The sequence below is a fragment of the Merops nubicus genome, unplaced genomic scaffold (assembly GCF_000691845.1).
Source record: "Merops nubicus isolate BGI_N331 unplaced genomic scaffold, ASM69184v1 scaffold8241, whole genome shotgun sequence".
Lineage (NCBI taxonomy): Eukaryota > Metazoa > Chordata > Aves > Coraciiformes > Meropidae > Merops > Merops nubicus.
This window is the reverse complement of record NW_008588956.1, coordinates 1-12,234: the sequence shown is the minus strand read 5'-3', so window position 1 is coordinate 12,234 and position 12,234 is coordinate 1. Positions and strand designations below refer to the sequence as shown.

Genomic DNA, 12,234 nt, shown 5'->3' with positions numbered 1-12,234 from the left:
ACAGGAAGGGCTGCTTGCGGAACAGGACGCTGTGCAGGCTGGCCAAGCCCTCCTCCGTGGGGTTGGCAGGCTTCAGGCTGTACTGCTTGCGGCCCTCGGAGCTGTGCCAGGGCTGGCGGGTGTTGTTCACCCCCCGGATGTAGTGGGTGCCTGGGGAGCGGGGGGACGGAGCGAGTGTTGGTGGTTGCAGCCTCCAAAAAAGCTCAACCCCATCCCCCTTGAGTCGCTGGGGTTGAGAGCCAGCACCCACAGGTGCCAGCTCCACTCTTGGCTGGAGATGCTCGCCACGGACGTGTGCGTGCAGGCACAGGGGTGCACAGGTAGGTGTTGACAACCCCTGCCCTGTATGCAGGGACCCGGGTGGCCTCAGCCTCTTCTAAAATCTGCCCAGGAGCACACCTCTAGGGTGCTGGAACCCCTCTGCTGGGAGCCCAGCAGGAGAGAGTTGGGCTTGGGCAGCCTGCAGAGGAGAAGGCTCCAGGGAGAACTTCTGGTGGCCTGGCAGGACTTCAAGGGACCTACAGGAAAGCTGGGGACAGACTTTTGAGCAGGGTCTGTTGGGACGGGACAAGGGGGGATGGTTTGAAACTAAAAAGAGGGAGATTGAGACTAGAGAGAAGGAAGAAATGTTTGACACTGAGGGTGGTGAGCCCCTGGCCCAGGCTGCCCCAAGAGGTGGTCCATCCCTGGAACCATTCCAGGTGAGGCTGGGCGGGGCTCTGAGCAACCTGCTCTAGCTGGGGATGTCCCTGCTCCCTGCAGGGGGGTTGGACTGGATGGCCTTGAAAGGTCCCTTCCCACCCAAACCAGTCTATGATTCTGTGTCTCCTTGCAGGACCATCTTGGTGGATCACCAAGGTGGGCCCCACTTTTCCCACAGCCCTGGGGGTCATTACCCCAGTGACAGCCAGAGGATGCTCACAGCAACTCCCCTGCTCTGCCCAGCACCCCCAGGCACCCTCTGCTGACCTATCTCGTGACGCAGCATCCCCTCCAGCCAGTGCTGCCGGGCTCCGGCCAGGTTGATGGCCAGTGTTGGCCGGCTGTCCTCCACCATCATCACTGCCTGGGACAGGAGGTCATCCGTGAGCTGCACCACCACCTGCAGAGGAAGAAGAAGGAGGCAATGGACATCAGTGTTGTCTTGGGAGGAGATAATCTGCAGGTTTTGGCTCTAAGTAGAGGCTGAGATGATGGTGGTGGATGGTCAGAAAAAGCCACTGATGCTATCACCAGCTTGTGCTGCAGCACCTCAGAGACCAGACAGCAGAAGCAGGCAGGGAGGACGTTGCTGGCACCAAGGAGATACTGAGAGGCATCTGATGATCCCATGGGGGAAGGAAAGAACTCCTTTAATCTCATCACAGTCAGCAAACCTGAGTGGGCAGCTCCTGGGCAGCATCCCGCTGGCTCAAGCACACTTCTGCCTCCAGTATCCCACCCCTCAGCTAATTTCTGTGGGTTCCCCCCCAGAAAAAATTCCCCACAGAAATTTTATGGCCACACATGATGAAGATCCTCCAGAGAGCAGCCTGGTCCCTCTCCTGCATCCCCACTAGCACGGGACAGCACAGCAAATCCAGTCATCAAATCAACCCTGCTCTAAACACCAACTTTGTTGTGGGTCCAACCTCTAGACCCCCTCAATAAATGAGGGGGGGGAAGAGGGTGTCTCTGCCCCCATTTTCATGAGCTCTCCTGTGGATTCCCCCTTTGGAGGCTCCAGGACATGAGCAGTGAGGACGGATCCACACCAGCCCACCCTCGCAGCAGGAACCGCGTGTGCTGGCCACGATTCACGGCGGGGACAGGCAACGCACACGCAGGACTGGGGAACATCTTTACAGGGAAAAAAACCCAGCTACTTTGGGAAACCTGCTTATTGCAAGTGCTGGAGCCAAGGCAGCTGCTCTGTGTTAGCAGGAGTTAATGTGCCGACCACGCAGCATCTTCTGACCGTCCAGCTTCAGACCTACAGTGACTTAAAGCCACAGCATCGGCTCTGCCCCATCCCTGGGAGCTCCCACACCCAACGGTCGGCCACAGCAACGCCTGGGGCCTTTGGGCACATAACAGTTTCACCTCAAAACCCTTCTGCCACGTCCATAATTAAGTGTAAACCCCATCTATTATTTCACAGCTGACATTTTTTCAGGATGAGAGCATGCGCACGTGTCGCTACATGACAATCCTTATTTAAAAGAGAAAAAGGAGAGGAGACTGAATGAGTTTGCTTTAACCCAGATTTATTATTGTGCAAAGTCATTCAGGAGAGCCCAAAGTGCAATGTAACAGAGCGGGTTCTACCAGAGAGCAAAGGAACAGCGTGAAGTACTTACAGTGCAAGTGCTTACCTGGATTAAAATATACCAGCATGAAAGAGAGTGCCTCCAGCTCTGAGAAAAGGCAAGGTGAGGGCTTCACCACCAGCAGAAATAAGGAGGCAGAAACAAGCCAGGTCTGGGTGTGATTTTAACCAGTCCCCATTTCTTTGGTCACCTCCGTGTGCTGGGAACATAGAGATCCAACATGGCAATCCCACGCGGCGAGGCTGCGATCCTGGGATGTGGGTGGGAAGGGGAGAGCCCGGGGGTGGAGTTTAAACCAAAAGATGAGGGACGCATTTCATCATCGCAGCACTTTTCCTGCTCCCTCGAAGAGGCTGCAGCCCAGAGCTGATGCTCAGACCCTGTGACAGCCCCTGGCGCCCAGGTCTTTGCTGCTTGGCTCTTGCAGGGAACACTGGAGGTGATGCCCTGTGGTCAGCAGAAGCTCCATGACCAGGATCTAGGATGCTCAGCTGGCTGGAAGTGGTCCACAAGGCCAGGTTCACCTCTTGCTGTCTTGTCACTTTTCACTGCCTCTATAGGAAAAAATAAACCCCAAAGAGGCTGGAATTTAGGAAACTAGATGCAGAAAATTTAACTCCTTCCCTAGGATAAATGCTCCATTGTTTTTCCCCAGTCTATTAAAAAAATACTCCCCCAGAGCTCCTCCTCTCTGCTTTTGTCCATTTTCCGGCTGCTCATCCATGACCATATCAATGATTCCTCCAGTTAACACGGACTCAGCAGCTTGGACCAGCAGGACCTGACAGTAGGGTTTGGGAGGCTGGTGCTCACTTGGCACCCCCTCAGCAGTTCAAGTTTCCCTTGTGCTATTTCAAAAGCTGTCTGTGAAAACAATACTCAGAGCACCCACACACAAGACCTATGGCATAAACCCAGGAATTCATAGTGTTATGGGGTAAATGTCCCATAGAGCTCATTTTTGCTGTTCTCGTGACCTCCAGCTCTCCCTTCCCATCCACCTGGCGTCTTAATTCCCACTGCTGAAGAAAACTCTTTTATTCTAACCCATATATCTGCCCACCACCTGTCCGTGGCTTGCTCCTCTGCTGTCCCAGCAACACCGTGTTCTGCATCTTCCCTGCTGCCACCCACCCAAGCACCCTACCAGGGCTGAGCTTCCCTCAAGCTTTAATAAGCACTCATTAAAATTTGCAATAGAGTGTTTTGGATTCAGAAGAGCTGATTTTTTTTGTATTATTTGGGACGGACTTGATGCTACAGGAAAAGTCACCAGGCTGGGCAATCCCATCCTGAGGTGGCTAAAGCCACAGCACCAAGGACCCGCTCACACAGTGACACATGAGCCCAGCCAGGTTGCGGCAAGGCAAGTGCTGTCCCTCAGCCTTCACTATTGGACCTGAACAAGGAGCACATTGAACAGTCCAAAACCACGGGTTTTTTCCTTTTTTTTTTTTCCCCCTATCTGATACCACTGTGCATGGGGTGAGGAAAGAGAAACGCAGCAAAGGGCTGGAAGGATGCAGAGGATGTGATGCTCAGCACTGAAAGCAGGTCTTGCACAAGTGCTTTATAGGCAAGGTGGTGAGAGCTGAAATGAAAATCGAAGCATTCCCTGGAATATGGCATCTGGAGAAATAGCTGAGGGCACAGCAAAATTCGGTCTGCAACAGGGTGGAGGCTGAGCACAGAGGGAAGGAGGTAGATAAGGAACAGGTCTGTGTTTTCAGGAATCAAGGAAAAATCCATGCAAAAAAAACCCTCAGAGCTTTCAGAGGAAGAATTCAAGCCAGAGGGAGCACTTTTGACTTTTTTTCTGCTCTCATCATGAAGAAAAGGTAAAGACAACACAGGAACAGTAACACTCCCCTCAGTTATACAGAGTGGAAACTATTTTTCCCCATACAAGAGCTCGATGGCATCAAGTGCAGCGATTGGGAAGCAGATTCAGGATGAAGAAGCATCAGCAAATGGTGCAACCTGCAGCATGAGGTTTGCAAGAGTTTGTGACCACATCGGCAAATTAATGGCAGGGGTTTTGCAGGCAGAAACATCCCCTGACCCGGGAAGACACCAGGCAGCAGTGGCCTTGAGGAGAAATCTCCCACCCCTGTCCAAAGGATGCAAAGATCCTGGGATAGACCTGGAGAGGGGAATGAGGGACAGAAACACTGATCCAGGAGTTGGGCAATGGGATTAGACCCTGCTTGAAGAACCTGAGAGCTCCTTCAGCCATGGGTACAGCTGCAGGTCCCAGTCCCCCTGCGAGAGCCAACAATGCAGATGCACCGTGGGGCCACCACAGCAAGGAGATGACAGGCAAAACCCCACGAGGTGGCTTCTCAGCCACTCTGATGGGTTTTAAGGCACTGGCTTGGGTTACGTTATTTTTTCCCTCTGTTCAATGAAGTGGTGACATAGTGTTGTGTTGTTGGATGGAGGCGGCAAGAACCGCCCCGTGCTGAGCCAGCCACCTGGGAGCGATGGGAAGGGACCCTCAGCAGCTTCACACACCTCTGTTACACTCTTCTCCAGCTGCAGCAGCCCATCTGCATGTTGAGCACCACTTGCCTTATTTTGGACCCTCCAGCTTTGCAGCTGCTCTTACAACAGGGGCTCAAAAGCCCTGCTCCTGGAGCAGCCAGGCCAGCTCTCCTGGTTTGCGACCCTTATTGTTCTGAGCAGCATCCCCAGTGCATCCTCGTGGTCCACAAAGTTTCTGCTCAGCTTTTGTGGATGCAACAATGGAGAAAGAGCTCGTCCCCAGGCATGGAGGGAAGATGGCTGATAGCCCACATGGCACGGGCTCCTGCCTCTCCCCAGCTCCCCGGTGCTGCTCAGCACCTCACATGCCAAGAAAGCGCCAGGCACTGAGCAGCTCAGAGGTGGAGGGCCACCACTGATGGGACCCCAGCTCATGCTGCTCAGCTGAATGACACCTCACAACCCCAGGGACTGCCACACAACACTTACCAACAGGACCAGGGGCTTCTCTGCCGCCAGCCAGGAGCTCACCGAAATCCATCTGGAGACCTCTTGAGCTCTGGAGGCACCACCTCAGCCCTAAGCCAGAAAGCCAGAAAAGCAGAAGAACTTCAGGATCTGCAGCCTGGATGCCGAAAAAGAAGCTTTTGAAGATGGCAAGTGAATTACAGCACAAACACTTACCCAGGAGCACGCTGCCGGAGAGCAGGAGCCGGCCGCCACCAATCGGTGCCAGGGACACAGGGCAGCTGCCTGCAGTGACTGCCACCAGCCCGGCCCCTCTGCTGACAGGACTGCCAGGCAGCTAAGGCAGCAGCACACTGGGCTCTGGGCTAATGCAACCCCCACACCAGAGTTTCTTCTGGTTGTATTGTGTTGTTTTCTTTCTAAATTTTAGAAAGTCATCCCAACTAGTACATGTCATGAGTAGGCTCATCTAAGTGTGTGCACCCCGAGTGCACTCACACTGCACATGCAGGAGGACCAGGGGATCTGACCCAGCCAGCATGAGTTCATGAAAGGCAGGTCCTGCTTGACCAACCTGATCTCCTTCTATGACCAGGTGACCTGCACAGTGGATGAGGTTTCCCTGTGGATGTTGTCTACCTGGACTTCAGTGAGGTCTTTGACACCATCTCCCCCAGCACTCTGCGAGAGAAGGTGGCAGCTCATGGCATAGACTGGTGGACTCTTTTCTGGGTTAAAAACTGGCTGGATGGCCAAGCCCAGAGAGTCGTGGTGAGCAGTGTTATCTCCAGTTGGCAGCTGGTCACAAGCAGTGTCCCCAGCACTCAGTTTTGGGGACAGTCTTGTTAACATCTTTATCAATGATCTGGATGAGGGGATTGAATGCACCCTCAGTAAGTTTGCAGATGACACCAAATTGAGTGGGAGTGTTGATCTGCTCAAGACTTAGGAGGCTCTGCAGAGGGATCTGGACAGGTTGGATCAATGAGCTGAGGTCAGTTGTATGAGGTTTAACAAGACCAAGTGAAGGCCGAAGACTCTGAGGGGCTGGAGTGGGTCCAGAGAAGGACAATGAAGCTGGTGAGGGCTCTGGGGAACATGACTCGTGAGGAGTGGCTGAGGGACCTGGGGGTGTTTAGCCTGGAGAAGAGGAGGCTGAGGGGAGACCTTACTGCTCTCAACAGCTCCCTGAAAGGAGGTTGGAGTGAGGTGGGTGTTGGTCCCTTCTCCCAAGTAACCAGCAATGGGACAAGAGGAAAAAGGCTCAAGTTGTGCCAGGGGAGGTTCAGATGGCATATTAGGAAGAATTTCTTTCATGACAGAGCAGTGAGGCCTTGGCCCAGGCTGCCCAGGGAGGTGGGTGGAATCCCCATCCCTGGAGGGGTTCAAAAAACTTGTGGACAAGGTACTTGAGGACACAGTTAAGTGACAATAGTAGTGCTGGGTTGATGGTTGGAATTGGTCTTTTCCAACCTTAATTATTCTATGATCATGGAAGCAAACAGCACAGCAGCACAAACAGGTCGAAGTCAGGAATCACAGATACAGGCATGGGGAGAGAGACACATCCAAAACAAACAAACAAACAAACAAACAAACAAAATCCCAAAACCACCCAGTTCCCTGGCAGGACCTTAAATCATCAGCAACACAGAAGTTTCAGCAAGTGTTTGTTCTGTGTGGCCAGCCAGCATGGCTGTATCAAGAGCAGACAAAAAACTTCCCCCTGCACTTCCCCAGAGAAATTCAGCAAGGTGGGTCAGGGCTGAGAACCAACAAACCAAAGCTGTAGTAGTTTAAAAAGAAGATCAAAGCTAGGAAAGCAGTCTGGCCAAGAGACAGCGTTGAGGAAGCCCCTCATGCCAGCCAGCCCTGCAGCCCCACGAGCCAAGAAAAACAAAGCCAGGTCCAGCAATCCCTCCTAGCACTTGAACCCAGGACCGTGGAAGTGTTTTGCCCCCACCTTGCTGGCAAAAGTGGGGGAAAAATGCCCCTTAACCGAAGCTGTGGGATGTCCCACACTGTATGCTGCTGGGGGCACAGAGAGACCAGAGTAAGAGATGCCGAATTCCGCCCCCCTCCCCCTATTCCACCCTGCACAGCTACTGTCACATCTTAACCACGAATTTCCCAGAGCTTGAGGTTGCAAAGCCCTGTAACCTGGCAGATCCTGCAGGACAGCGGGAAATCTCTTCCCCCCAGCTTTGCTTTCGGGTGAAGGCAGCAGTCGGAGATGTCTGCCATCCAGCAGTGATTCATATCTCATGCGCACAGCAAAACACGTCCCGCACAGCCACGTGGACAAGCAGCAGCTCCTCTCTCTCTTTCATGCATAAAAGAGAAGATAGAGGCTGAAAAAATCATGGAAAAATGGTGGGGAAGCAGCAGCCACCCCCCAACACCAGGGCACAGCAAACGCAGCTGAGGTGGAGATAAAAGGCCAGGATGGCTCAGAGGAGAAAAGTTTCTTCTTTGTACTCAAACCACTTTTTAACCTGAGTCCTTTTCATCAGAAAATAAACATTTTGCAGCTGCATTTTGCAGGCGATAAGGCAGGGCTGCAGATTACCTCTCCCACGCAGCCTTCCTTCTGCATGTACTTTCGGATCACGGACCAGATCTGGCACTTGCTCAGCAGCCTCCCGCCCGTGGCGACTTCAAAGCTCTCATAGGTCCCGTACTTCTCCAGGACAGCACGAATGATCCTGATGGCCTGTCGGCACAGAAACAAAACAATCACTACAAACACCCTTCTCTGCGTATAAACACGTCTTAAAACCCCATCTGCAAGAAAACCCAGCAGAGATAATCCCTGATGAACGGCTGTAAAGTGAGATGTGGGTTTGCAATATCCAATAAACCAAGGAGACTGAGCCAGCTGGAGTTGGCCACCAAGACAGATGGACAAGCAGCATGACCCACAGTATAATCCTTCTGGTCTTTAGCACCCTTGCAAGCATCTGCTGTGGGACCTGGGCACAGCAGAAGCAGAGCAGCACCATTCAGGTGGTTAAAGCTGTGATTGTTTTCTTCTCTCCTGGTTTCCCTTCTCCTTTCCTGTGCCAGCGATTCCACAAAAAGCTCCAGCTGATCTTGCTTTTCACTCCAAGAGTTTCTCAGTGCAGCACTGGACTGCAAGCCTGGCAGTAAGGCTGGGCATGAGGCTTGGCAGAGATGCTGCTTCCTATAAGGAAAAACTTCGCCTATATTTATTCCTTACAGAAAAAAAAACTCTCCTACAAGGAAAAACCTCTGCTGTGAGGGTGGCAGAGCCTGCAGCAGGCTGTCCAGAGAGGTTGTGGAGTCTCCTTCTCTGGAGAGATTCCAAATCCACCTGGATGCCATCCTGGGCACCCTGCTGGGCTGGAGATGACCTCCAGATGTCCTTTCCAACCCCTACCACGCTGGGATTCTGGGATTCCTCTCCTCAGCCAGGGTCTCAGCACAACCAGCCTGCTGCACACCACCAGTCTTCTAATAAAAGCAGCACGTGCTATTTTATTAGCATTAACATTTATGGAGTACCTATAAAATGAAGCGTTTATTAGCGTGTTTCCTTCACCAAAAGTGAGTTTGCACTGTAGATATTTGCAAGCAATGACCTTCCCTAGGCTGTTAATATACACCCCAAACCAGATGATGACAACTTTGCATGAATTCTGGAGTTTTCCCAGCAGTTTTATTGTGCCTGTAAACCTGGCTGAGCTGCTGCTGAGCTTCCCAGCCCAGGACCAAGCGCTGCTCCTGAATGGTGCATGTTCTACCTCCTCCTTTCACAGAATCCCAGCATGGTGGAGCTTGGAAGGGACCTCTGGAGAACATCTCATCCAACCCCCCTGCTCCAGCAGGTCACCCACAGCAGGGTGCCCAGGATCACATCCAGGAGGGTTTGGAATCTCTCCAGAGAAGGTGACTCCATAACCTCTCTGGGCAGCCTGCTCTAGGCTTGGCCACCCTCACACCAAAGAAATCTTTTCTTCTCCTTTTCTTTACTCTTGTACAGGCTCCAGGCAGTGGCTAGAGCCCTGCGGAGGAGGTCACCTGGGATGGTGATGCTCAGCACCAGTACGAGCACCCAAAACGTCCATTACCCCACAGAGGGGCCTCATGGCCTGTGTCTGGTGAGCACAAACCTCCTACCCCAGCAGAATGTCCTAATTTTCCCTCCCTGGACAGTTTTCTCTGCACAGCTGGTTTTTTATTCTTGAGTCACTTATTGTGTCTTCCCAGGAGAATTTGTGTGAGGCTTTTTGTGTTGTTGGCTTTTGGGATTTTTTGTTGTTGTTGTTGTTTTGTTTGGGTTTTTTGCTTTATCTGCTGCACAATCAGGATGACTTCTGCAGTGCCATATGGTACCTCTTGCTGACAGTGGCAGAAAAACAACCATTTCTTCCTCCCACCTCTGCTCAGCCACTTGCTCTCTCCTCCCCAAGGACCTAAAGTGACAAGAAACCCAGCACAGCTGGTGCCCAGGAGTAAGCCGACCAAAGAACATGCTCCTCACTGGCCTCCAGCACACAGCCCAGCCAGCAAATTCCTCAGATAACAAATTCCACATCCCAGGAGGCTGCTGAGGGCCCATGGGCAGCCCAAGTCATGATTCCACCACCTGTAAGACCAAACCCTGCAGCCCCAGCTCCTTGCTGTTGCTCCTCACGTTCCCGTGACAAAGCTGGGGCTTGATCTCCAGGGTGATGAGCCCTTACAGTGTTAGAAAAATCCTTCTGGTTTACTTAAATTTTCTATTAAGATAAAATAAGCCCCTAGGTATGTGCAGAGCAGCTGGGGAGCAGCAGGCTGGAAACGGGGAGCTGGCGTCGGTGTGTCTGCTCCTGCCCAAGGCTGCTGGCTTCGCAAAATGTCTCATTTATTTAAGCTCCAGCATTAATGGAGGGTTTTAAAAGAGAAAAAAAGAAAAAAAAAGAAAAAAAAAGAAAAAAAAAAGAAAAAAAAAGAAAAAAAAGAAAAAAAAAGAAAAAAAAGAAAAAAAAAAAACCAAACCCAGTTTATGGCTAATAGTTAGCTGGAAAGGAAAAAAGGTTTCCCAGAAGAAAAGTGACTGGAACGAGGTTACTGCAGGGCACGAGCAGGGGAGTAGTGACACAAATACTGTCACCAGAGAACTTGGAGCAACCTGGGTGGAAACACTCCACACTGGTTCCAGACACTTCATTCCATTCATGCAAACAAACATGGAGAGAAAAAAAAATCTCAAATATTCATCTTTTATTACACTGTAAGTCAACTGGACCAAAAGAGAAAGGGGGTGACAGCTCTGAAAAACCCATCGTGCCATCGTGCCACTTCACTCGGAGAATGAAACACGCTTAGATGTGGGAAGCAAACTGATGAAAAGCCAGCGAGGTCTCTAGGCAGTGGAAATGACTGTTTACAGAAGGAGCCTGAGTCACCCCAGGAAGAGTTCAGGCAGAGGTGGAGGAAGTAATGCAAGGAGAAGTCAACATCCAAAAAATAATAAATAAATGGGCGAAGAAGTTGTTATTTGAAATGCCAGACGGAAGCTCCCGGCACACTGGAATTTATTGTAAGGGTTTTGTTATTCACTCCCTTGGACACAGCTTAAAAGGGCCACGTGGTTGAGAGGATGCTCTTGCCAGAGGCAGGCTGCCCATTCTGAAGAGGGAACTGGTTCAGGGAGCACTGCTGGGCTCCCAGCCCGAAACCAAAGGAAAAGGAGCAAGCAGCTCCGCTCCGGCCTCGGGCAGAGCACCAGGGAAGCCAGAATAAACCCCCAGGTGAAGGACAACCTCCTATGTGGTCACCCACATGCTCCAGCTCCTTCTCCAGCATTTCTACAGCAACAAGTGCAGAAAATTGATGGCATGGGGTTCCTGCTGGAGCCCCGGCTCCAGCCATCGCCATGCACCCAACAGCAAGAACCAGTTTCATGCTGGTAGCACCAGTATGACCATCACCCACATCAACCGTGGAGCACATCCAATTCCTGCAGGTAGGCTCGGGAACTAAAGAAGAATTTAAGAAATAACAGGGCAGCATGCTGAAAGTGGGGTAAAAATGATGTTGAGCAGAGCAAGATGGGGCAGCAGCCTAGCAGCAGGAGCCGGGAAGGAAAGCAGCCATCAGGTATCCCATGGACCAGCCGGTCAGACCACAGAGCAGTCCCACCATAGAATTGTTTGGGTTGGAAAAGGCCTTTAAGACCCTCAAGTCCACCTGTTCCCTCAGTGCTGCCAGGTCACCACTAACCCATGTCCCTCAGCACCACATCTCCACAGCTTGGAAGCCCCTCCAGGGATGGGGACTCCACCACTGCCCTGGGCAGCCTGGCACAGACCTGGACAACCCTTGTGAGAAAGAAATTATTCTTCAGCTCCAACCTAAACCTCCCCTAGCACAACCTGAGGATGTTTCCTCCTGTCCTATCACTTGTTCCTTGGGAGAGGAGCCTGACCCCCACCTGGCTCCAGCCTCCTGTCAGGGAGCTGTGGAGAGCCAGAAGGTCTCCCCTGAGCCTCCTTGGCTCCAGGCTCAGCACCCCCAGCTCCCTCGGCTGCTCCTCACAAGCCATGTTCCCCAAACCCTTCCCCCGCTAGGTCCTCCCCCAGCAACTTCGTTGCCCTTCTCTGGCCACACTCCAGCCCCTCAAGGTCCTTCTGGGAGTGAGGGGCCCAAAACTGAACCCAGGATTTGAAGTGCAGCGTTCCCAGTGCCCAGTCCATTGGGACAATCCCTGCCCTGCTCCTGCTGGCCACACTAATGCTGATCCAGGCCAGGATGCTGGTGGCCTTCTGGGCCACCTGGGCACGCGCTGGCTCGTCTCCAGCCGGCTGTCAGGAGCACCCCAGGTTCCTTTCCACCACGCAGCGGCCAGCTTCGTTGAGCCCCGGTGTCACCCACCTGGTGTCACCCACCCGGTGTCACCCAGCACCTTCGCACCCTCCGGGGGCGGGAGGAGGGCAGCGAGTCGGCCTCCTCCTCCTCCTCCTCTTCC

At 52.6% G+C, this 12,234-nt stretch overlaps 1 protein-coding gene across 1 annotated transcript in view; it reads right to left on the bottom strand.

Annotated features, from left to right (window-relative positions):
- LOC103781697 (uncharacterized protein KIAA0895-like) overlaps positions 1 to 7,974 on the bottom strand; it is a gene marked incomplete at both ends in the record, with an annotated part of 8,154 nt that extends 180 nt beyond the window's left edge. Inside the window, 3 exons of the mRNA XM_008949420.1 lie at positions 1 to 150; positions 970 to 1,102; positions 7,831 to 7,974. The exon at positions 1 to 150 is cut by the window's left edge and continues 180 nt beyond it. Coding sequence (XP_008947668.1) covers positions 1 to 150; positions 970 to 1,102; positions 7,831 to 7,974 — 427 coding nt within the window. The remainder of the gene's footprint in view (positions 151 to 969; positions 1,103 to 7,830) is intronic.
- Between the last annotated feature and the right edge of the window lie 4,260 nt (positions 7,975 to 12,234).